At 44.9% G+C, this 26,305-nt stretch overlaps 2 protein-coding genes across 3 annotated transcripts in view; one reads left to right on the forward strand and one right to left on the reverse strand.

The window, feature by feature from the left end:
• Nucleotides 1-143: 143 nt before the first annotated feature.
• The window catches only part of PARPBP (PARP1 binding protein), a 169,611-nt gene continuing 143,449 nt past the window's right edge, over nt 144-26,305 (reverse strand). For both annotated transcript variants that reach the window (XM_082256500.1, XM_082256499.1), the window contains exons 7-11: nt 23,748-23,931; nt 22,180-22,358; nt 11,715-11,796; nt 3,156-3,318; nt 144-479 (exon numbers count right to left, since the gene is read on the reverse strand). In XM_082256500.1, the coding sequence (XP_082112626.1) occupies nt 190-479; nt 3,156-3,318; nt 11,715-11,796; nt 22,180-22,358; nt 23,748-23,931 (898 nt within the window). In that variant the 3' untranslated portion in view covers nt 144-189. The remainder of the gene's footprint in view (nt 480-3,155; nt 3,319-11,714; nt 11,797-22,179; nt 22,359-23,747; nt 23,932-26,305) is intronic.
• NUP37 (nucleoporin 37) overlaps nt 24,112-26,305 on the forward strand; it is a 153,454-nt gene continuing 151,260 nt past the window's right edge. The window contains exon 1 of the mRNA XM_082256502.1: nt 24,112-24,124. The gene's annotated coding sequence lies outside the window, so the exon portion shown is untranslated. The remainder of the gene's footprint in view (nt 24,125-26,305) is intronic.

The raw sequence follows: 26,305 nt of genomic DNA on the forward strand, positions 1-26,305 counted from the left end.
AAATGAAAATAAAGTGATCAGTGCAATATAAAACATGTCATTTTCTGAAATTAAAACATCATGATAAAATGCAATAAAGAAAATAAATGAAAAAAAAAAAAAAAACCTTCACAAAACAATTTAACAAGTAACATCTTCTACAAAAAAAATAAATAGTCATGTATATAAACCATTTCAACTATACAAGAACTACACCCGGAAAAAGCTTGTTAACTTAGCTTGTCCCACAATATGTTTGTTCTTGGCTACAGCTTTAGTGCTAGTTTTACTGCTAGCTGCTTTTTCCTTTGTTTTTGTCAATCCAGCAAGCTTCTTTTGTGGAGGTTCATCTTCAAGGTTGCCTTGGATTTCATCAGTGTCCACTTGCTTTCTCTTTGAGCTCTTTTGAACTGATTGTTTACTGGGTTTCCCTTTCACAGCTTTATCAGAGTCAATATTACCGGAACGTATGCCAAAAGTATTTTTCTTGCTTTTATCGCCTGCAGGTAAAAATGACAAAAAAAAAAAAAAAACTGATTTGTCCAAACTTACAAATTTACTTTATTTCTTCTATAAACTAGCCATCTTCTCTGCCATTACTGCAAGAGCTACAGGTTTTCTTAACACCAACCACTACAACTTCCATTATACTCACTTTTATAGTCCTAACCTGTATTAGCTGCCACAAATATCCTGTGCTTCAGGGTATGGGTGAACATGTGACTATCATACATGTTACAGTGCCAGTGAAACAGAAAAATGGCAGGGGGTGGCATTGAGAAGAGTATAACAGGGGAAGGTAGGAGAGGTAGTGAAAACAAACAAGTAATAATCCACACCTGGAAGATTTGTTATTTCCACTTGTGTTTCTGGTCTATAGATACCCAAAAAAGTCAAAATTGATTCTTCCCCCACATACTTACACCAAGTACATATTTTTTCTATGTAAGCTGCCTAGTCTGCACCTGGTCTTTCTTCTATTTGGAAAACAGAGATGCTGACCTCTGGGAGGATACACTGTATTTTTGTGTGTTACCTGTAAAGTCCTTTTCTTTTCTTTGATATTCATTGAGGGACACAGCTCCATATCTTCTTGAACCTTGAGTTTATGCTGCCCCCTACAAGAGTAGGACACTGGGCAGAAAAAAAATTTGACTACGCCTATAGGGCAGTCCTGGGAGGGGAGAGAATACTCACTTCCTGCTATAGGTCTTCAGTTTTGTGTCAGAACAGATCACCAAACTCAATAGAGGGGCAGGTGCTATGTCCATCAATGAACATCAGTGAAAAGGATTTTACAGTAAGACAAAAATCCATTTTTCTCTTTCGTTCAATGACAGGCAGCTCCATATCTTCTTGACCCTTGGAACGTCCCAAAGCAGGGGTGGGATGAAAACGGCAATAAACGTACTTCCCAAAGGCTAAACGTAGCCAACCAGGTAAAATAGGAGCTCACCTGACAAAAGTACACCCTCAAAGAGGGCTAATCTTCTCCCAACAGCGGCCTGCTAAACCTTGCGACGAAAGGGAGCATTGCAGATGCCAACACAACCCCCTTCTAAAATTTTGTGAAAAATGCGCACAGACAACCAGGTGGCTGCCTTGCAAACCTGCACCACTGACGCCAAATGACGGAAGGCCCAAGGAGGCACTAAGCGCCCTTGTAGAATGCGCCTTAACAGGGTAAGGAGGATGATGAACCTTAATGGAATAGGCCTACACCACCGTCTGCCTAATCAATCTGGAAATGGTTGCAGCAGATGCGGCCAGCCCTTTACAGGGTCCATCCTTGGGGACAAATAGGGAATCCGATTTTTGGAGCGACTCCGATGCCACCTGGTACACCCCGATTGCCTTACATTCTTTGGATGTGGTTTGGGCAATCTCTTTAGGGTGCTTAGGACACAAGGAAGGCAACACAATGCCTTTATTTAAATGGAAACCAGAGACTACCTTAGAAAGGAACGACTGGCCGGGATGGAGCACTACTTTATCTTAGGAAACCACCAAGTAAGGTGAACAACAAGACAAGCTGCCAGCCTCGATACCCTACATGCAGAAGAAAAAGCCACCAAGAAGGGTACCTTCTGGGACAATGTAAGCAGAGGAATCTCAAATATTTTACAACGGCTGAAGAAGCAACAGCACAAAGTTGAGATCCCACGAGGGAAATGGAGACAGCACTAGGGAAGCCAAGTGGCAAACCCCTTGAACAAAGGTGCGAACCCCAGAAAGCCTAACCAAAAAGGACAATGAAAAAAAAAAAAAAAAAACGCCAAGGCCGAACCTGGCCCTTGATGGGGTACCAGAGGCGAGACGCTGCTCAACGCCTCATTTGAGGAAAGCCAAACAGTCACCGAAAAGGAGTGGGGGTGAACTCCGCTCAGACAGCTTGGTTAGCAGCTTAGACAGTCAGCCACGAGTAGGCCGCAAAGCCGCTGCCTACTTTTTTGACCCAATCCGGCCACATGAGGGGTGTGCCCGCGGATAATAAAACATCCACTCCTCCAGCCCAAAAGACATCCCTGCCCCAGGGTGGGTTGGGGGACAAAGACCCACCGTGACTAATTAGAGAGGCCGGGGGGATTGAGGGGAACCTGGGGGGGGTCAGACTATCCCAGGGGAGGGACCCACGTCCACCCCGAAAGACCACCAAGAGGGACACTACTTACCACACCATGGAAGCGAGTGGGCACCACTGCAGGTAGACTGCCGCACCATCTTGGAATGGGGGTGCTGTGGGCCAGCCCTCCGTCCAGTGGGGTTATGTCATGGCCATCCCAACAAGGAACTAGGTTCTTACTCCTGACTAGGCAGAACAAAACAAAAAACTGAAGCCCTATAGCAGGAAGTGGGAGTATACCCCCCTGGGACTGCCCTGTAGGTGTAGTCAAACTTTTTCCCCACCTAGTGTCCTACTCCTGTAGGGGGCAGCATAAACCCAAGGGTCCAGAAGATGTGGAGCGGTGTCTGTCAATGAACGAAAGAGAAATTGTGGATTTATAAGAAATGGAAAGGGAGAAAAAAAAAAAAAAAAAAAAAAGAAAAAAAAAAAGGGCACACATTTGTGCACTAAAATACTCATTAGATTGCAGTAGTTTACGCTTTTTACATAAATAGTTCCACCACATTTTGTGTATGTGTTTGAGAGATATGCAAAACTGCATAATAAATACCTATTGGTTCTTCATCAAAACAAAGTACGGGAACAAGTTTTGGAGCTGGATGGATGCAAGTTGGAACTTGGCTCATACTAGGAAAATTACATGGCTTGGGTTGACTTGCCGAGGTCTCTTTGTAAGTGCAGGAAAACTGAGATTTTATCAAGTTCTGCTTCAGCTGAAAAAAAAAAAAAGAAAAAAAAAAAAACACACCAAATAAATATTTTAAACAAAGCTAGAGAATACACCCATATATACACAGACTATCTGACAAGTGTACACCCCTTAAATTTTTGTAAATATTTTATTATATCTTTTCATGTGACAACACTGAAGAAATTACACTTTGCTACAATGTAAAGTAGTGAGTGTACAGCTTGTATAACAGTGTAAATTTGCTGTCCCCTCAAAAGAACTTAACACATAGCCATTAATGTCTAAACCGCTGGCAACAAAAGTGAGTACACCCCTAAGTGAAAGTGTCTAAATTGGGCCCAATTACCAATTTTCCCTCCTCTGCGTCACGCGACTCATTAGTGTTACAAGGTCTCAGGTGTGAATGGGGAGCAGGTGTGTTAAATTTGGTGTTATTGCTCTCACTTTCTCATACTGCTTACTGTAAGTTCAACATGATGGCACCTCATGGCAATGAACTCTGAAAAAATAAAAAAATAAAAAGAATTGTTGCTCCACATAAAGATGGCTTAGGCTAAAAAAAGAGTGCCAAGACCCTGAAACTGAGCAGCAGCATGGTGGCCAAGACCATATAGCGATTTAACAAAACAGGTTCCACACAGAACAGGCCTCTCCATGGTCGAAGTGGAGTGCACATGCACAGCGTCATAGCCAGAGGTTGTCTTTGGGAAATAGATGTATGAGTGCTGCCAGCATTGCTGCAGAGGTTGAAGGGGTAGGGGATCAGCCTGTCCATGCTCAGACAATATGCCGCACACTGCATCAAATTGATCTGCATGGCTGTTGTCCCAGAAGGAAACCTCTTCTAAAGATGATGCACAAGAAAGTTCACAAACAGTTTGCTGCAGACAAAGACTAAGGACATGGATTACTGGAACCATGTTCTGTGGTCTGAGGAGACCAAAATTAACTTATTTGGTTCAGATGGTGTCAAGCGTGTGTGGCGGTAGCCAGGCGAGGAGTACAAACACAAGTGTGTCTTGCCTACAGTCAAGCATGGTGGTGGGAGTGTCATGGTCTGGGGCTGCATGAGTGCTCCCCGCAATGGGGACCTACAGTCCATTGAGGAAACCATGAACGTTAACATGTACTGTGACAGACTGAAGCAGAGCATGATTTCTCCCCCTCCCTTCAGGGACTGGGCCACAGGGCAGTATTCCAACATAATGATCCAAAACACCTCCAAGACGACCACTGCCTTGCTAAAGAAGCTGAGGGTAAAGGTGATTGACTGGCCAAGCATGTCTCCAGACCTAAACCCTATTGAGCATCCTCAAACAAAGGTGGAGGAGCGCAAGGTCTCCAACATCCACCAGCTCTGTGATGTCATCATGGAGGAGTGGAAGAGGACTCCAGTGTCAACCTGTGAAGCTCCGGTGAACTCCAAGCCCAAGAGGGTAAAGGCAGTGCTGGAAAAGAATGGTGGCCACACAAAATATTGACACTGTGAGCCCAATTGGGACTTCTCACTTTTAAGAAAAAACCCAAACAAAAACAAACCTACACAAACACTGAGCACCCCCCCCCCCCAACACACACACACACAAACACTGAGTAAAAATTAACATTTTGGTGGTGCATTAAAATGTGTCAGCATGCCGATTACTTGAAGGAGGTCCCATTACATTGCCAATAAAAGGCTAAAGTGACAGGGGTTCTCTAAAGGCAGCCCACCCAAACTAATTATACTAACCTTCATAGACCTACCCTGTCAAGACTGTGCGAAAATGAAAGGAACCGATGTGCATTGCAACAGAAAGATGTAAATGGCCACTAAGTATGCAGCGGAGGGAGGTAAGCATCCTTTTAACCTCCCTGGCGGTCTGATTAGGTCCGAATTTTTGATCTCAAAAGCGGTACATTGTTTTGCATGGAAATCAGTTTTCTATTTTAGGTTTAATTCTTAGGAATAACTCACTTAAATCTGTCCAAACAGACCACTGCCTTGCTAAAGAAGCTGAGGGTAAAGGTGATTGACTGGCCAAGCATGTCTCCAGACCTAAACCCTATTGAGCATCCTCAAACAAAGGTGGAGGAGCGCAAGGTCTCTAACATCCACCAGCTCTGTGATGTCATCATGGAGGAGTGGAAGAGGACTCCAGTGTCAACCTGTGAAGCTCCGGTGAACTCCAAGCCCAAGAGGGTAAAGGCAGTGCTGGAAAAGAATGGTGGCCACACAAAATATTGACACTGTGAGCCCAATTGGGACTTCTCACTTTTAAGAAAAAACCCAAACAAAAACAAACCTACACAAACACTGAGCACCCCCCCCCCCCCACAACACACACACACAAACACTGAGTAAAAATTAACATTTTGGTGGTGCATTAAAATGTGTCAGCATGCCGATTACTTGAAGGAGGTCCCATTACATTGCCAATAAAAGGCTAAAGTGACAGGGGTTCTCTAAAGGCAGCCCACCCAAACTAATTATACTAACCTTCATAGACCTACCCTGTCAAGACTGTGCGAAAATGAAAGGAACCGATGTGCATTGCAACAGAAAGATGTAAATGGCCACTAAGTATGCAGCGGAGGGAGGTAAGCATCCTTTTAACCTCCCTGGCGGTCTGATTAGGTCCGAATTTTTGATCTCAAAAGCGGTACATTGTTTTGCATGGAAATCAGTTTTCTATTTTAGGTTTAATTCTTAGGAATAACTCACTTAAATCTGTCCAAACAAGAGAGTCTAGTAGACATCCCGGGTATGATAGTTTGAAACACGAAATCATAAAATTATAATATAAGAATACACTTTATTCAAAAATATAATCAAACCAAAAACACTGAAATGTGCACAAACAAGGGGTACGATATTACTAGTCACTGTAATAATGGTTTAGTAAACATCTCGGGTATGAAAGATTTTGAAACATGGGACTGCTCAAAGTCTGACGTCACAATAGAATCTGGATTCCTTTCCCATTTTCCCTTCACATTCATCTCTTCGAGCAACAAACCACGCACATCCTTGTGGGTGCTGACTGACTCTCTCAGTTGGTGGGATGTAGTCCATGAAGCGACGACCAGTCAGGCATTCCGGGTTGACAGCCTGACATCCAAATCTATTCACAGCCATTGATGGTGTTTGGCGATTCAGAAAGATATGTTCGGTAACTTTCCAAATGAATCACAGGCTTGACACTTTTTTGAGCAGAATGTAGGCATTCCACAAGCATTGCTCAAGATGTCTGAAGAGTACTGTCTTATAGTACTTCTTTTGCCGTTTCCTCATTGCTGGGTAGAATGTCATTGCTTGGTCGGCTCTGTTGACATCTCCTATGCTGTTGTAATCTATCACTGCTTGTGGCTTCATGACTTTTCCCACTTTTCATGCGTGCCATAGCAGTGGAGGTATTATGCACTGTATTCATTAGGCACACATCTTTCTTGTCTCGCCACTGCATTGCCATCATTTTGCCTTTCTGCCAGGCAACCATTTCTCCTGTCTTAGGCTTCTTTTTGCCAAACATTGGCGGCAAGTTGCGTCGGTTAGCCCTTACGGTTCCATAGGCATCGGTTTTGTTTTGCAGTAGAACTTCAAAGTTCAGGAGATGTATAAAAGTTGTCAGTTGTTACACAGGATAGCCCTGATTTGGCAATGGCTCAATAAGTGAAAGAACAGAAGAAGATGTTGCCATTCCATAATTGCTGTATTTTTGATTGAATTTGGTTCCTTTTTCAGTGTATATCACTGAATTCCAAATGTAGCCAGTTAACGATTTGCATAGTATGTAGGATTTTACGCCAAATCGTGCCCTCTTTGATGCAATGTATTGTACCCAGCTGAGCCTTCCCTTGTAGGCCATTAGGCTTTCATTTATGATATCTCTTTCTGGCACATAGCTCCGTTGGAAATTCTGTAGAATCATTTGATATACTTCCCAATTTTTCAGAAGAATGAAGAATTATAGGCCCAGAGATTTCCAAATGTCATCTTTGGGTCAGTGGTTCCCACTTTCTGCATGTTGCAAACTCCCGATGTGTAGCCAATTGTTGCTCTTTGTACCGGTGTTCCGTGAAAAAACCATACCCGTGAAAATTCCCTACCCTCGTCACTTCCGGGGCACCTACGTCATTCAACAGCTGAGGAGCTTACTAGTGTGCATGCTCGGAGGGTAGGGAATTTTCACGGTAGTGTGTTGTAACGTTACACCGCATCAGCTGTTGCGGCGGTTACATTAAAACATCTCGGCTGCAACATGAGTCATCTCCGCTCCTACCCCTGTCACTTCCCTGATCTTGGCTACTAAATATAAAAGCGGCGGCGGATCTATGAAAAAACCCGCCGCCGCTTTTACATTTAGTAGCCGAGATCAGGGAAGGAGCGGAGATGACTCATGTTGCAGCCGAGCTGTTTTAATGTAACCGCCGCAACAGCTGAGGCGGTGTAACGTTACAACACACTACCGTGAAAATTCCCTACCCTCCGAGCATGCCCAATGCTAAGCTCCTCAGCTGTTTAATGACGTATCCGAGCTGTGAGCATGTGCACTGCTACGCTGCTCAGCTGTTCCATTAAGTTTCTGACAGGAAGTGACGTGGGTATGGAATTTTCACGATGTATGGTTTTCTAACGTTACACCGGTTTGTCTCGGTAACAATTCACTGTTTTCCAGTTCATCTAAAATCTCTTTTGAGATAAAAACACTTTTTGGACAGTCTCAATTTTCTAGGCACAAAACTGCAAAAGTACAGGTAGGGCACTAGAAACCTTTTGCACTAGGTGAAAAGCTGTGGTGAAATGGCTTCGTACAAAGTTGTAATCCTAACAGATTACACTGCATCATGTCATTCATGTCATTCGATTTATTTATTTTTTAATTTCCCACCGGTTCCACCCCCCTGCGTCGCTCACAGGGAAGGGAACGGGAAGACAGGTGCCAGCATCGGCCGGAGCACACAGCGGGAGGATGGCTGGAGGACGGCAGGGGATTGTAGTGGAAGATAAGTGCGATTGTGGGGTAATCCTAAGTGTGGCTCTGGGTTACCGCTTTTGGCACTGTATATTAACCCCGAGCCACACTCGGGAATACCGCCAGGGAGGTTAAAGAACGAATCAGTCTTAGGGCTGTATTGCGATCCGCTCCGGCACTTTTTTTTTTTCACGGACACGGATGACACTTGTGTCATCCGGTTCGTATGTCCGCATATCATGCCATCTGTTTGCGGATGATATACAGACATAATGTATGTCTATGGGCATTGCGGATGACACCGCTGACATCCGATTTTGCATCCGTTCCGTTTTTTAAACGGAACAAAAAATAGGGTTCTGTTCCATTCCAAAAAACGGAACAGAACTGAAAAGGACAAAAAAACGGATGTCAGCGGATGGTCATCCGCAATCCCATAGACTTTCATTATGTCCGTATATCACCCGCAAACGGATGGGGCGATTTACGGACATACGGAACGCCCATGTGAAAGAGCCCTTAGGGGGGCTGTTCACGGTGAGAGGCATTCTTTTGCACTTGATCAAAACACCAGTCACTGCAAGGGAACACCAAATACAAAAAAGGATTGTCCCTGTTCACACTGCAACACTGCCTCAAGGTGGGTTGCAGTGCACTGCAGAAAAATACAGACACGGTAAACAGTGCCTTGCTTTGTAACAATGCAAGGCCCCTTCCCAAAGCAATACATGAGCTCGCCCACTAAAATAGATCAAAAGAAAATGAGTGTGATTAAGTGAAAAAGTGCATTTTCAATATAATGTTTAATATGCAATATTTGGGCAGAGTGAATAATAGATAAGGCCTTTCAACTTTTTATGTCTGCATCCCAATTTGGGAGATTTTGCATCACTTCCTGTATGAAGAAACAGGAAGCGAGAGGAGATTACAGAAGCCTGGTGATGGGTATCAGGCTATGGGTATCCGGTATAAGAGGAGGGGAAATCTCAAACGGGACACATACAGCATTTAACCTGACTTAACCGGTTGCCGACCGCCGCACGACTATATACTGCGGTGGTCAGCCCCGGCCAGGCAGAGTGACGTATGGATACGTCACTCTCCTGTCACTGACTTGCGAGCCAATTGCGGGCGGGCGAGCACCTGCCGCGGCTCGTTCACAGACAAGTCAGTGCGTGTGACCGGCGGACTCGATGTCCGCCGGTCACAGTACGATCGCTCCTGTGAAGGGAGAAAGGCGGAGCGGCTTATATAAACAAGCCGCCCGTCATTCTCCCTGGTGTAAAAATGAAGATCAGACGGTTCTACTATGTAGGACCGTTGATCTTTGTTTTTACACCAATAGCAATGTCCCTGCACAGTTAGAATCACACCCCTAGGACACACTGAACCCCTCCCTGTCCAATAAAGTTAACCCCTTCCCTGCCAGTGTCATTTTTGCAGTAAAAGTGCATATTTATAGCACTGATTACTGCAGTAATGTCACTGGTACCCCCAAAAGTGTCAGTCAAGGGTCCGATCTGTCCGCCGCAATGTCGCTGTACCGAAAAAAAAAAAAAAAAAAAAATATTGCAGATCACAGCCATTACGCGTTAAAAAAATAAAAACACCAAAAATGACAAAAATCTTTCCCTTTGTTAGTAAACGCGATAACTTTTGCGCAAACCAATCAAAATACGCTTTTTGCGATTTTTTTTACCAAACATATGTAGCATAAAACAAATTGGCCGAAAATGTTAAAACATTTTGATTTTTACATTTTTTTTGGGGGGAATATCATATAAAAAAAAATGTGAAAAATATTGTTATTTTTGCAAAATTGATGCTCTTTGTTTATAGCGCATGATAAAAAAAAAAAAAAAAAAAAAAAAAAAAGACGTCAAATTCGTTTAGGTACAGAGTCGCACGACCGCGCAATTGTCCGTTAAAGTCACGCAGTAAAAAAATCGTAAAAAATCCCCTGGTCTTTTAGCAGCCAAATCCTCCGGGGCTTAAGTGGTTAAGTGATCTTCAGTCTGTCCCAAACTAAAATGTGGCCCTAAAAATTAAATTGAAATACAGTGCTGCCAAAATATAGTTATTTTGCACACTGCGGATTTAGATAGACTAGCCTTTTATCATATGCAAAAACTTCCCCCTGAGGAAGACACATAGTCCCTTGTGTCGTCACGCGTAGGGGAGGGGCGAAGTCCACATTGGTGAAACGGAGTGATCGGAATGCTTAGACAGTGAGCGGCTGACAGGGATTATCTGTCAATTCATCCCTTATTTGTCACATCACCTGCACAGTCTGATGTGCTATAAGCATCTATTAAATGTGAGTAATACTCTTCTTTTAAATAAAATTGCTTTTATACCAACAATACTCGCACTGTGGATATAGGTTTCTCTCCATACATGCGATCGGATAAAGCATTATACAGATAAGCTGGGAGCCAGAACAGTGGAGGTGAGAACCTATCCAGCATCCATGAGGATTGTTTGAGGCTATATTTTTGACCAAGCTTAGCTGCGAGGTCACACACACACACACACACACACACACACACACACACACACCCACACACGCCTTAAGGTGAGATATCCACCCAGAGGGGCATCACAAGTGTGGAGGTCGCACATTAATCAATATCCTTGGAATTTTTCTAACGGACTTTAATTTACAATATAAGCACCGGTGTTTGGGATTCGCTTTATTATCTTATGATCACGGATGTTTGATTTTCAACCATGGACATTTTTCATTTTTATATTTTAGAACACCAGGATTTCATCTGATTGAATTATAGTATTTTCATATTTCACTAGGATTATTCATTGAATTTATGGCAAATGTTTGCATACGATAGAAGGATATTCATAGTTATTTTGCATACTGGATTTAGATACATTTTGCGCAGCACTGTATTTAAATTAAATTTTTATTGCTTACACACTCATCTTAAGAGTGATTGGATCTAACGGCATATCCTCATTATACCCATAGAAGCTTGCAGAACATTTAATGTGGCCATGTTCAGATTTAGGCTCCGTTTCCACTATCGCGGCTACGAAGTCGTGCTACGTCTAGCGAGACTTTGTAGTGTAAGTTGTTTGCGGCTTTCAGTGCGACTTGTCCATTATAGAAGTCGTACTGAAGTCGGCCCAAAAGTAGTGCAAAAACTACTTTTCAAGTCGCGGCTACTGAAGTCGCAGCAGTTAGAATGGGCCACATTGAAATGAATGGCTTTTGACTTGCTGTGGGACTTGACATGTGTCAAGTTGCACAACAAGTCGCAATAGTGGAAACCGAGCCTTAGAACGCCCCTTAAAATTACATTCTGCAAACCTTTTCCGATAATAATTACAAGGTTTGTTGCTACTGTACAGGCATTATAACAATCTTTATATATTGCAAGAATAAATTATCCGGTGTGATTAGACAAATAAGAGACAGCACACAAGCATTTGCTCATTACAATACCTTAGGTTTGTCTTTGTTAATGCACTTCTGGGCACGCTGGCCAAGAGATTGTAGAGAAGATTCATTACACTGTTCAGGAGTCCTAGCAATTCAGACCAAAATATATGAACAAATTAAATGGAGGATTTCACTAAAGAAATGAAGAATCATGTTTAAAGCTACATAAGAGTAAACTCCCTGGGTTGTTTCCCGAACACATGAACATTTGGTCTTCTAAAGGAAACCAGGACACACCACGTACAGTGCATCCAGAGAGTCTTCACAGCACTTCACTTTTGTTATGCAACAGCCTTTTTACAAAATGGATTAAATTCATTATTTTCCTCAAAATTCTACAAACCATAACCCATAATGACAACGTGAAAGAAGTTGGTTTTAAAATCTTTGCAAACGTATTTATTCACAGCCTTGGCATGACAATTAGAGCTTAGGTGCATCCCATTTCCACTGACAACCCTTGAGAGGTCTCAACAAATTGGAGTCCCCCTGTGGTAAATTCAGTTGATTAGACAAGATTTGGTAAGGCACACACCTGTCTATAGAAGAAGGTCCCACAGTTAACCGTGCAGGTCAGAGCACAAACCAAGCCATGAAGTCCAAGGAATTGTCTGTAGACCTCCAAGACATGATTGTATCAAGGCACAATAATATTTCTTCAGCATTGAAGGTCCCAATGAACACAGTGGCCTCCGTTATTCGTAAATGGAAGAAGTTTGGAACCATCAGGAATCTTCCTAGAGTGGGCTGCTTGGCCAAACTGCTCTATTGGGGAAGAAGGGACTTAGACAGGGAGGTGACCAAGAATAGTCACTGACAGAACTCCAGCGTTTCTGTGCAGAGAGGAGAACCTTCCAGCAGAACCACCATTTCTGCAGCACTCCACCAATCAGGCCTGTATGGCAGAGTGGCCAGATCAGAAGCCACTCTTCAGTAAAAGGCGCATAACAGCCCACCTGGAATTTGCCAAAAGGCACCTGAAGGACTGAACATAAGAAACAAAATTCTCTTGTCTGATGAAACAAAGATTGAACTCTTTGGCCGGAATGGCAAGCATCATGTCTGGAGAAAACTAGGCATCACTCATCACATGGCCAATATCTGCAGTGAAGCATAGTGGTGGCAGCATCATGCAGTGGGTATATTTTTAAGCAGCAGGAACTGGAGGATTTATCAGGATCAAGGGAAAGATGAATGTAGCAATGTACAGGAGGCATCCTTGATGAAAACCTGCTTCAGAGTGCTCTGGACCTCAGACTGGGGTGAATGTTCATCTTCCCACAGGACAACGACCTTAAGCACATAGCTAAGGCAACAAAAGGAGTGGCTACAGGACAACTCTGGATGTCCTTGAGTGGCCCAGCCAGAGCCCAGACTTGAACCTGATTGAACATTTCTGGAGAGATCTGAAAATGGCTGGCACCGACGATTCCCATCCAACTGGGTAGAGTTAGAGAGGTCCTGGAAAGAATGGGGGAAACTGCCCAAATAAAGGTGTGCCAAGCTTGTAGCATCATACTCAAAAAGACTTGAGGCTGTAATTGGTGCTTTAACAAAGTATTGAGCAAAGGCTGTAAATACTTATGTACATGTGTTTTTTTCCCCCATTTTCAATACATTTTCAAAAAATTCAAACCAAACTTTTACAATATCATCATGGGTTATTGTTTGTCGAATTTTGAAGAAATAAATGGATTTTTGTAAAATCTTACCGTAAAATCCTTTTCTCATCGACAGACGTAGTCCTCGGTGATACACCACCTTCGGGTTATGTTACCTCCGCAGGAGCAGGACTAGACAGGAAATTAAAAAGCTCTGGCCACACCCTAGGGGCAGTCCCAGAGGGTATATCCTCTCTCTCTCTCTCTGCCTCAGCAAATCAGTTATGTGAAAAAGCAGTGCTTAGAGAATTTAACCCAACCCAACTCCAAAACAGAGGGGCGGGGACTACGTCTGTCGATGAGCTAAGAGAAAAGGATTTTACGGTAAGATTTTACAAAAATCCATTTTTCTCTAGCGCTCATCTACAGACGTAGTCCTCGGTGATACACCACCTTCGGGACGTCCCAGAGCAGTATCACAACTGAGGGGTGGGAAAATGGAAATCAAATCCCAATCTAGAAGGCCCAACCGGTGCCAACTAGAAGTTTACAATGCTCATCCTTAATGATGAGACTCAACCAAAAAAGAGAAAACAATTTTTTTTTTTTTTTTCAAACAGAAAAAAACCCTCGAGGTAGACCACCGGTCTCCTCAAATTGCGGCCTGCAAAACCTTGCGGCCAAATGAGGCATCCGCCGATGCCGTCACATCAATTTTATAGAATTTTGTAAAGGTATGTACCGACGACCAGGTGGCCGCCTTACATACCTGGACCACTGACGCCTGATGGCGAAAGGCCCAGGAAGTACTGAGCGCTCGAGTGGAGTGCGCCCTAACAGGGAACGGAGGACTCTGACCCTTAATAGAATAAGCCTGTACCACCATTTGTCTAATCCATTTGGCAATGGTCGCGGCAGATGCAGGCAAACCCTTTCTGGGGCCATCCGTGATCACAAAAAGTGAATCCGTCTTACGGAATGATTCCGTAGCTTTCAGGTATACCCTGATTGCCCGAACCGCATCTAAGGAATGCAACGCATGTTCCCGATGATGCTTGGGCTGAGGACACAAGGAAGGTAGTACAATATCTTCATTCAGATGAAAATCTGAAACCACCTTGGGAAGAAAAGATGGCTTAGGATGAAGTACTACCTTATCCCTATGAATCACTAGGTATGGTGACTGGCATGATAATGCAGCCAGTTCTGACACCCTGCGAGCAGAAGTAATAGCCACCAAGAAGGCCACCTTCTGGGATAATGTAAGCAAGGGAATCTCCCTGATGTTTTCAAAGGGAGGTTTCTGTAGAACCGACAAAACCAAATTAAGATCCCAAGGCGGTAAGGGCGCGCGGACTGGAGGAGCCAGGTGCCGCACCCCCTGGATGAAATTCCGCACCAAGGATTTGGTAGCTAAAGGCTTCTGAAAGAAGATTGCTAATGCTGAAACTTGACCCTTGATGGTGCTCAAGGCTAGCTTCTGCTCAACCCCTTGTTGCAAAAAGGCCAATATTCGAGTCACCGAATAGGTACGTGGAGGAAATCCTAAAGATTCGCACCACGCAATATAAGTCTTCCATGTGTGATAATAGACTTTGCTGGAAGTCGCTTTCCTTGCTTTAATAAGGGTAGGAATGACTGAAGTAGACAAACCTCTGTCCTTCAGTACTTGGGTCTCAATGGCCAGGCCATTAAAACCAGCGACTGTAAAGCACGAAGGTAAATTGGTCCTTGAGACCACAGACACTCCCTGAGACGAAGTTCCCACGGAACGTCTGCGACTAACATGTCCAAGTCGGCCAGGCCGGCTTGAGGAGGCCAGCCTAGAATTTCTAGGACCACTGGCGCTGATTGGATCTGAACCAGGCGTCCCTAGAGCTATCTGGCCCCGACCATCCGAGAAAATCTGGTCGTTTTCTGTTCCCACACATTTATCAGATACCTGATAGTTATCAGGAAAGGTGATCTTTTCTGGTTGAACCTCAGGGACCGAAGTCACCCGACTAGAGTCTACTTGGCCTATCTGGTCAACCAGATCCGATTCCTGTGAGGTATCGGGACTAATCTTAGGAAAAGGTAAAGGAAAAGATCTTTTCAGGGAACGGTAACTACCGCTTCCTGTGGTACTTAAATGTTGGAAGGGAAGAATCGCACCGGTAGTAGTGGTTGATGCTCGATCTAATGTCCTGAATACCGGTGAAAACGTCCCCCCACCCTGAAACCGGGTGGGGGCGCACCTTCAGGCTGTGTACTCCTTTGCTTCGGGTTTGGCTGGGTTGGTCCCCTTCTTGAACCCTCCTGGAGGAGTCTTGCCTTTCCCGCTAGTACCAGCCGGGCGCCCTTTATGGGCGGTAAAGAAAGGTCCTCGCTTGTTGCGAGGTCCCTTAGCTTTTGCAGCCTGTGGCAAAAAAGTGCTCTTGCCCCCAGTGGCATCCTTAATGATTTCATCTAGGTTGGCTCCAAATAGACGATTCCCCTGAAAGGGGAGATTGGTCAAGGTCTTTTTGGAACCTAGGTCAGCTGACCAGCATTTTAACCACAGCACACGTCTGAGGATCACTGCTAACTTAGATGCATGCCCTAATAGGGGAGTAGTGTCCAAGGCTGCGTCACAGATAAACCGTAGCCCTTGTATGATCTGTTCCATCAAATCAGATGTCTCCTGGGGAATATCTTTTCCCCTAAGATCTTGGCGTACCATTTTCGCCCATTCCGTAAGTGTCTGGGAAACTAGACCAATAACGATTACTGGTCTAAATGCTGACCCTATCAGAGAAAAGATAGTGCGGGACTCTGCTTCTATCTTTCGATCCACCGGATCCTTAAAGGACGAAGTGTCCTCCACTGGAATAACCGTGGCTTTATTCAGCCTGGAAATAGGCGGATCCACGACTGGTGGTACCGTCCATTTCTTAATGATGGATTCCTCAAACGGATAGCGTCTAGCAATACGCTTGGAAATAGTAAAGGTACGTTTAGAATGCTCCCATTCTCCTTTAATCTGATTACCAAAACATTTAGGTACAGGAAAAGCCTTCGCCGTCTTGATGGGCTTATTAGTCCCAAAAGGCCTCTCTGTTTCAGTTGCCTCTGCCGGTAAAGCCTCAAGTTTTAAGGTTTCTTGCACTGCCACAACTAGTGCGTCCACCAATGCTTCTTCCTGAATTATAGCAAAAGAAGAAGCGTCCTCCTCACTGTCTGAGGGGGCTTTACCTGGGATAACAGCCCTTGCAGAGGAACCTGCAACTGCCGTGACCATCTCTGAATCTGAGTCAGAGGTGTCAGATGGTATAGGGGTAGGCGGGGGTCGCTTCCTTGACCCCCGTCCCTGACAGGCCGCCTCCACCCGAGCCACCATAGACTCCAAAATTGCTGTAAATGACTCTATACTCTGTGCACCGGCGGGTCCCGAGGCCCCCTCGAGGGAAACAGGTGGGGGAATATGTGTGGCAGGGTCCATAACAACTCCAGTTACTTCCTGGATATATATAATTCAAAAGTAAAGAAAAAAAACTTTTTTTTTTTTTTTTTTTCTTTTCTGACCCCCAGCGCCACAAAAAGCCCCTTAGTGTTACCTGCTTAGGGATCCCTATCGATCGAGAGAGAGAGAGAGATAGACCCCCAGGCTCACCACTTGATGCTCAGAGTTAAACTGCAACAGCTTACAGCGCTGTCTTGACAAACAGGAAGTCTTTTGGCTGGCTGCCCAGGAAGAAAGGAGGCGGCTCCGCCCCTCTGCACGCCTTCCGGCGCCTCCCCCAAGCTCCACGAGGTGTAGAATCACCTCAAACATGGCCGCCCCCATGCTGGAGACACGAGGCTACGCCAAAATGGCGGCTCGTGCGATCCAGCAAAAAAAATGGCGGCGGCCTAAACTGAATAGCGGTGTGCTGCAGGGCACACAACACTCTCTCTGCATGGGGATATGGCGTGGTTGGCGGTACCGGCCCTGGCGGACCGCGTGGCCGTTCGGGAGGCCTGCTAAATAGCTGGAGATCTGATTTGGAAGGCAGTCTACATGTCCGTGGCTTCTGACTGGTAGGTAGCTTATACTTAACCCATAAGATTCCCAGAATGCCACAGATTACATCTTTAAAACATGTATACAATAGATTGTTAGCTCCCAAGCCAAGCCTCCTGGCTTTTGCACACATAAATCACACTCAAAGTAGGAGGATTTGTGACATGTTATAGGATAGAAAGGACTCTTTCTTACCATACAAAGAGGGGCCCGCGTTCACCACAAAACCCGTCAGGGAAAAAGGGGGAACATACTACTCACCATACCGGAACCAGGCGGGCACCAACTCCTGACAGTACCCCTCTCCACCGGGGCGGGAGGGCTGTCGACCAATACGGACGCCGTGACTCATGGTCTTTGGCGTTTCAGCGAGACGTTTAACTCGCGGGGTCAGTCCCTTAATGGGACTTTGTCGCGGCCGACCCAGCGCGGAGCTATGGCCTGCACGCGCTCGTAGGCTGAACTGGGGTGACCACCGGATCTCAACATCCAGCCCGTCGCCCAGTTCAGCTTTCTTGCTTGAAGATCTCACAGGAACACTGGAGAAAAAAGCTGTCTAAAAAATCTTTTTAAGAAAAAAATCTTGCCAGGACCGAAGATCCCAGCAAGGTATCTAGGTCCTTACTCCTAACTAGACAGAAAATAACTGATTTGCTGAGGCAGAGAGAGAGAGGATATACCCTCTGGGACTGCCCCTAGGGTGTGGCCAGAGCTTTTTAATTTCCTGTCTAGTCCTGCTCCTGCGGAGGTAACATAACCCGAAGGTGGTGTATCACCGAGGACTACGTCTGTCGATGAGCGCTAGAGAAAAATGAATTTAATCCCTTTATAATAACAAGCCTGTAAAAGAATGTGGAAAAAATGAAGCAGTGTGAACACTTACCGGATACACTGTACACCCACATCTTTCTCCCTTCACCTTTACACTACACATATATTTCAATATTCTCCGGTTCTCTTCACTACGGAGCTTTAGCTCTCAGCTCACCACAGAGAGGCTACCAACCACAACATCTCTATCATCCACAGTTAGGATGGGGGCCTATATCAATTACAATAGAACATATGCACTACACCCTTAACTACAATTAAGAAAATTGCTACCATCTCAGAATATTTGGAAAAAAAAAAAAAAAAAAACCTAGAAAAAGAGAAAAAGTACTCATAAATTAACAAAAAAGTCAATACTTTTTTTTTTTTTTTTTATTATTATTTACAGTATATAAAAACTCGGCACAAGTTGAGGTGAATCATGGTAAAAGGATTTTGATAAATCTGCATTCCAACCCACCACCTATGGAAAGCAGCTCACTATTAATAAGTATGACCCCCCCATTTCTAGAAAGGTCACAGAAAGCTTAAGATAACCAGAACCAGGATTCAGGATGTAAGAAACTCCACCCTGATATGGTAAGTAGCAACACGTCATCTAAACCGGAATCTTTTGATGCAGTGTACTAAAAAGATGGAGAAAAACCTTGTAGTGAAAAAAAAATAAATTCTGTGTGCATTTTATTTAAAAGATAAGTCTATAAATTAGATTTTTAAAAGAATAACTCACCAGTAGTCAAGAGCTCAGGAATGTTTGGATGCTCCTACATGGCTGAGCCTGCCAGAAAGAGGTCACTTTTATTGGGCCAATCATCTTCAGTGGGGGCATTTCCCACCCACCTGCTGTATGTATATGTGCAGCTACAAAGTGGAAAATGCCTTAGTTTCAGATGACTGGCCCATAAAAAGGTGACAGCCCAGGGGGGGGGGGGGGGGTGTGACCATTTGTTGGACAGCAGAAGGCAAATTGCAGCCTGCAATTTCTGGAGTTTGTCCAGAGGAAGGAGCACTCTGGCTAAGGCCGAGTCCAGAGTCAGGCCCAGATATTCCAGCTTCGTGGACGGAACCAGAGCAGATTTCGGAAAATTAAGATCCAGTCGTATGGTGATCTCCAGGTTCTTCACCAGAGCAAAGGGAGACTCCGCTCGCAGGAGGAGATTGTCCAAGTATCCCAATACCGCAATCCCACATTGGCGTATGCAAAGCTAGCACCGGGGCAAACACTTTTCTGAAGTCCCGAGGAGCAGATGCGAGATGAAAAAGGGTAATGCTACAAAATGATAATGCTCCTCTCCCACAGCAAAGGGGAGAAAATGCTGGTGACTGGCACATATTGGAATGAAAAAGGTAGGCATCCTTGATATCGTTAGAGGCAAGGAAAAATCGTCCTGATGCAGGGATGCAATGGATTCCATTCTGAACTTCTGAATCCACACAAAGCAGTTTAGAGCCTTGAGGTCCAGGATTGGATGCACTTTGCCTTCCTTTCCTGGGATCCATTAACTGGTTTGAGTAAAAACCCTGAAAACATCCAAGGTCGGAACCGGACAACCACCCCTTGAAGGAACAGGTCTTGTACCGCCTCAAACAGGTCCTGTAAGGGGACCTGTTTGTCTGGGGACAGGCGCAAGTTGGAAGGAAAAAACCTTGCCGGGGAATAAGAGCGATCTTGTAGCCAGACCGAATGACTTTGTGTACCCACTTGTCTTGTACTAGGGAAGTCCACAGGTCTGGAAACCAGCGAAGACATATCCCCACCCCCGATACGGGTGAGGCACACCTTCATGCAAAAGGAGCCTTGTCCACAGGTCTGGAGAGAAGCCTGGTTTTGGCTTGCCAGACTAGGTTTGTTTGGATCCCCCAGAAGAGGCCATGAAAGGCTTCGAGCCCTTGTCAGTCGACCCTGAGATCTGCAATGAGGTTCCTTGCCCTTAGTAGCCTGCGGAAGAAAAAAAGTACTCTTCCACCCCCCCCCCCCCCACACTCCCACTCCCTCGTGAGACACCTTTAATGAGGTCATTCAGCATTCAGGGTAGCTCCAAACAGGCGATCTCCTTGAAAAGGAAGATCAGTCAAGGCCTTTTTTGAAGTTTGATCCACAGACCAGCACTTGAGAGCCAAAAGACACGCCGAAGGACCACTGCCAAAACAGAAGCGAGCCATCATGGGAGCCGCATCCAAAGAGGCATCACAGAAACTGCAGCCCATGGACCAGCTGGTCCGCCAGCTTGGCAAAGGCGGGGAGGGTTCCCCTCCAGGTCACAGTGTAGAAACTTAGCCCACTAGGTCAGCGTTTGCGACATTAGGGCAATGGTGAATATCGGCCTCATTGCTGAACCAGCATAGTGCAGGCCACCGCCTCTGCCTTCCGGTCAGCCGGATCCTTAAAGGTCAGGGAGTCTTCAACCGGAATCATGTTTGCCTTGCTTAATCTGGAAAGCAGAGGGTCCACCACCGGTGGCACAATCCACTTCTTAAGAAGGGACTCCTCATAGGGGTAATGCCTAGTAAAGCGCTTTAGGGACCCCATGGGGACGCTTAGGTCGTCCCCACTCCTTAGCAGCAATTTTGTCAAAATAGGCAGGGAAAGGAAACACCTTTGCTGCTCTGGATGGCTTGTGAGTGCCAAGGGGCACCTGTGCCTCTGTCGCAGCCTCAACTGGGTCCACCATCTTCAGGGTCTCACGCACAGATACAATCAGTGCATCTACCAGCGCCATTTTTAGCGCGGTCGCAGACAGAGGAATCCTCCTCACTATCAGAGGATTCCAGGCGCGTGGTTGCAGACCCAGCAGGGTGACCCACGTCCGCGGGGGGGGTCAAATCAGATTCAGGATTTGATGTGAGATGAGGCAGGGGAAGGTAGGGGGCACTTTTTGCTAGCCTGTCGTCTGAAAGCCACCTCCACCCGGAACAAAAGAGGCTCCAGGACCACCGTCGTGGACGAATGGTTTGGATTCGGAGGGCTCCGCAGCCTCGGGGGGAGGGGGGTGGACTCAAGGAAATGTGTTCCAAAGACTCCATTAGTCACCAGGGGGACCCCACAAAAATTGTAAACCACTGCTAAGGGACAACCCCCACTGCGCTATTAGCACCACCGGGTTGCCAGGCACAAAATACCAAGCGATCCTTAGCAGAGAGGGTGAAAACCCCACCAGACTTAACAGAAACCGACACCTGCCGCCACCTGGAGAATCTGCACTACACATGCGGCGATGAGGAAGTAAAATGATCCAGGAGTCCGCACCAGAGGATGAGAAGGGGCTCCCACCGCCGAAATCACCACCCACAGGGCTCCACTGTCATGGCTGATGCCATTTCCTGAGGCAAACCACAACAAAATGGCTGCCAGACTAAACAAACAAGGCCGTCGTGTATAGAAAAAAAAAAAAACAGGCTACAATAAAATGGCAGCACCAAGAGGGAGACCAGGCCTCAAGGACAGATCCAGGCAGGAGCCCCCCACCAGGTACATTCCCCCCCCCCCCTCACAGTCGATCCCGTTTGCACAGTACAGGCCCATAAAAGTACATGGGTCTGTACGACACAGGCACAGCCGACTATAAAGAAACGAAACAGACTTCGGATCTCAGTAATGATACCTGTGGAGGTGGCTATATGCCTATGTGCAGCCTCGTGGTGGGGAGGTGGGGCTTTATGGGCTACGATCCACAGGGTATTGTTTACCTACAGTGCCAGAAGTGTGCAGTGAGCATGCTCTCAGTAACGTAAAGTGAAACTGGAAAGCTCCCAATGCATACTGGCAATTAGAGGCTTTCGATCAGGTGACCGCTGTGACAACCAAATTACAGCAGTCACATGACCTGAATGCCCATCTTAACCTCCCATCATTTAGATCCCCTAAGGGGGTTGGAGGCGGCGGTGGGAAGGTGTTGCCACAAACCATAACATACCAACGTGTTGAACAAATGTTAATATCATTTGGAATGATAGGAGGACTTTAACTTTTCTCATCATTTGGCTTATGGGAAAGTACATATTAAACTCCACATACCTAAAAAGTGATATCATAGAAACGGATCCAAAGAGGGTGGTGTCATCTTCAGCATACAATAAGTCTGCTTTATTTTTGCTGGGTGGATTGGCAGCTTCTTCATCCAAAAGCACTAGCAATGTTTTTATTGTTTCCCTACCACATAAAGCTGTGCCACGGTTGATTGCATGAATTCTAGGCTGTAAACAGAAAAAAATTCCATCATACTTAGTAGAAAACAAAAGGGATTTTGTCTAAAAGGCAAGGTTTGGTGGTTTTGTACGGATTTATAAAAAGAATTAGAAAAAAAATTAGCAATAAGAATGAAAAATAGAACATTTTTAGATGGCCAAGCATGAAATATTGCATATTAACTCAGTTTTAAACCAAGGTTCCCTTTAAAACAAAAAAACAAGCTAAGGGCGAAGTTCCAGCCAGGAACTAGGTCCTACTCCTAAACTAGGCAGAAACAAACTGAATCCTACAGCAGAGTGAGTGGGTGAGCCTTTGGCGACTGCTCCATAGGCGTGTGTAGCACCCTCCTAGTCAGGTGCTAGATGGACAGAATCGTTTTTGGCTCTGTCTGCTTAACAGAAGAGCAGCAGGCAAATCTATGTGCTCCCTGCTTCACAGGGTGACGGATCTGTTAGTTAGGCCTGTTCCATGTGTGATTCGTCTGGGCTGAGGAAGTGTCCAATGGGAAGGCCTGTTGGACAGTGGAGGAAACCCAGCCAGTGACACAGGCTTTTGTAGCGGTCTCAGTGGGATGGCACAGACAAGTGGTGCATCCTGGGATATGCTATAAAAGCCAAGAACACATGTTGCAGGGGGTCTTTGGGTGGGAAGCCAAGTCCCAGAAGGAGGGAGACGGCTGTCTCCTCTTCTAAAGCTGTGGAAGGTGGTCACATACAGTCAGCCTGGTGAACCAGAAAATGTGGCTGAAACCAGAGGTCCAGTGGAGGCTTGACTGGTGGAGGTTGTAAAAGAAAAGGACTTTCAATTCCAAATGTCGAATCCCAAGCTCTCTGGAGAGAAACTGGGCAAAAGGAACATTCTTGAACAGGCTTGAAGGAGGATACCATCAGCAACAGGGCTCGCATACAAAAAAACTGATCTTGATTTCTTCTGGGCGAAAAGTTTTGCATCAAGTGTGCACTTTCCCCTGTGAAAACACCACTCGGGCCTGAGATCTAGGTCAACGACTAGACTGAGATTATCCAAGCAGGTGGTTTTAAACTATGAAAAAATGTGTCCACAGCCAAAGGCACCTACAATGTGTACTTGATCCTCATACCTGGAACACTGAGCAATGGGAGAAGGTAGCCTGGTCTGATGAACACAACAAGTTTGAGGTGTTGACTTCAAAATTCTCCAGATCTCAATTCAATCAAGCATCTGTGGGATGTGCTGGAAAAAAAGTCCAAACCATGGAGACCCCACCTCAAAAATTACAGGACTTGATAAAGAATCTGCTACTGACGGTTTTGTGCCAGATACCACAGCATACCTTCAGGAGGTATCCTGGAATTTCTGCAGTTCTAGAATTAGAAGAAATATAATACAAAAGGAAAGTGCATCAAAAAGCTTACCTGTGCAGGACTGATTCCCGTGGAGCTCTCATTCTTCACTTCACTACATATTTTAATAAGGTTTTTAATTCTCAGATCCAAATTGTGTGCAACCTCCATCACAGCTTCACTAAACAGATCCCCACTGCCTCTTCCTTTTATAAGGTGCATCTTAATCGCTGACAAAATCCGCTCTGCTGCAGTTCTGCAAAAAACATAGGAAAGACCTAACCAAATGCCCTTTGAAACATACATCATTTTTAATTGGCAATAAAGGACTGCATTAACCACTGCATTAACCAGCAAGGAACTGCAAGAAAAAAAAAAAAAAAAAAAAAGGACACACTGGAGAATGTATGTTATAAATGTACAGGTTTTCATAGAAGGCTAAACTCTGGGTCAATTAACAGTGTGTGGAGCTGAAAAACTATTTTTGGACTTGCCATTAAAATCAAATTTCTTGAAGTACAGTACATGACCCTTATTTTTAGCCATAAGTTACATGCAGCAAACTAAGCAAGCAATAGGGAGGACATAGGATTGGGAGGGAATGGCGGGCGGTCATGTGAGCGACACTCTGAAATAAAAAGGTATAAAACTGCATTTTTTTTTTTTTTTTTAAATAAAGCAAATACAGGGGAGACATAGCATTAACACTGGGGATGGCCTGAAAAAAATAAAAAAATGGATTTTGTACTTACTGTAAAAATTTCTCTGCGTTCGACAGACACAGCGCTCCATAAATCATAACTAGTGGGTTATATTGCCTCCTCCAGGAGTAGGACTAGGCAGAACAAAAAACACCTTGCTACGCCCATGGGTCATCCTCAGCTGGTATATAACCCTGGTATATAACCCCCCTCTCTGCTCTAGGTAATCAGTTTAGTAGCAAGTAGTATTACAAGTATCAGAACTCCATAGGAGGGGTAGGGGGCTGTGTCCGTCGAACTCAGAGAAAAATCCCATTTTCTTTCGTTTGACGAACAGTGCTCCATAAAATTATTACTAGTGGGAAGTCCAAATGCAGTGCCAAAAGGAAAATAACCCAAGGCTAAACATAAGAGCCTTTAACCAGGTCACAAGTGCCCAGTCTGGAAAATAAAGGTTTAAAGAAAAAAAAAAAAAAGCCACCCCTCAAGAAAGAGGGAACAGCCCCCCCCCCCCAACTTCCGGACCACCCGCCGCCTTTTTACTGCAGCAGAATGGCACGGACAGTCAAAGCGACGTAGGTCTACGTCGCTCTCCTGAAGGCCGCTAGGGGGCGCGCGGCCCCGATCGACAGCGAGGAAGCCGATGCGGGTGTTAGGCGGCTCCGATTGCCGCCTGACAGCCCTGATCTCTCCCCACTGAGAGAAAAGGACGGTCGGCTGTTGTAAAACAAAAAAAACAAAAAAAAAGCTGACCGTCCTTCTCCCTGAAATGATCACAGAGCTCATGTGATCCTGCTATATAGGATCGCATGTGTCTGATAATTTCACAAGTCCAACCCCCCCTACAGTTAGAATCACATTTAACCCCTTGATCACCTATACTGTTAACCCCTTCCCTGCCAGTGTCATGATTACAGTAACAGTGCATATTTTTAGCACTGATTACTGTAGTAATGTCACTGGTACCCCCAAAAGTGTCAAAAATGTCAGTTAGGAGTCTGATCTATCCGCCGCAATGTCGCAGTCCCGCTAAAAAAAAAAAAAAAAAAAAAAAAAATATGACAAATCTTTCCCGTAGTTAGTAGATGCAATAACTTCTGCGCAAACCAATCAAAATACGCTTATTGCGATTTTTTTAAACCAATGTAGCGAAAAACAAATTGGCCTAAAACATGATAAAAAAAAAAAATTAAAAAAATAAGATTTTTACTTTTTTTTTTTTTTTTTTTTTTGAGAATGTCATACAGCAGAATGTGAAAGATAGTTTTTTTTTTTCCCCAAAATTTACGCTTTTTTTGTTTATAGCGCAACAAAAAACACAGGTGATCAAATACCACCAAAAGAAAGCTCTGTTTGTGGGGAAAATTTTTGTAAGAACTTACTGTAAAATTCTTTTCTGAGTCCTCTGACAGTCGCCGCCCGATAGCATTAGCCTTCACTAATGGGTAATGGCGCACTCTGCAAGAGCAGGATAGGCAGATAATTGAATATCTGGTTAATACAAAAAAAAAAAAAAAAAAAAACCTGTTATACCTCAGCACGCCACTAGGGGGCCATCCCTCAGCCATTACCAGAACCCAATCTGATATTACCTCAGTTTGTAGCAAGCAGTACCCGAAGGCAACAACACCCAGATCCAAAAACCAGAGGGGTGGGGGCGGCGACTGTCAGAGGACTCAGAAAATAATTTTACAGTAATTATATTCTATTCTAAAAATTCTTTTTTCTCTTACGTCCTCTGACAGTCGCCGCCCGATTGCATTAGCCTTACAAAGCAAAGCAGTGCAGGTATGAGGGGTGGGAAAGCAACGCAACCAATTTAGAAGGTAACGCAAATAGCAGGGCCAGTAACAACCTGAGCCCACAGGAAAAAACCCAGAAAAGAACATCCCATAAGGGACAGTAAAAATAATGTCCCCTTGAACAACT

Source organism: Pelophylax lessonae, assembly GCF_965119305.1.
Source record: "Pelophylax lessonae genome assembly, chromosome: 4".
In the NCBI taxonomy this organism is placed as follows: domain Eukaryota; kingdom Metazoa; phylum Chordata; class Amphibia; order Anura; family Ranidae; genus Pelophylax; species Pelophylax lessonae.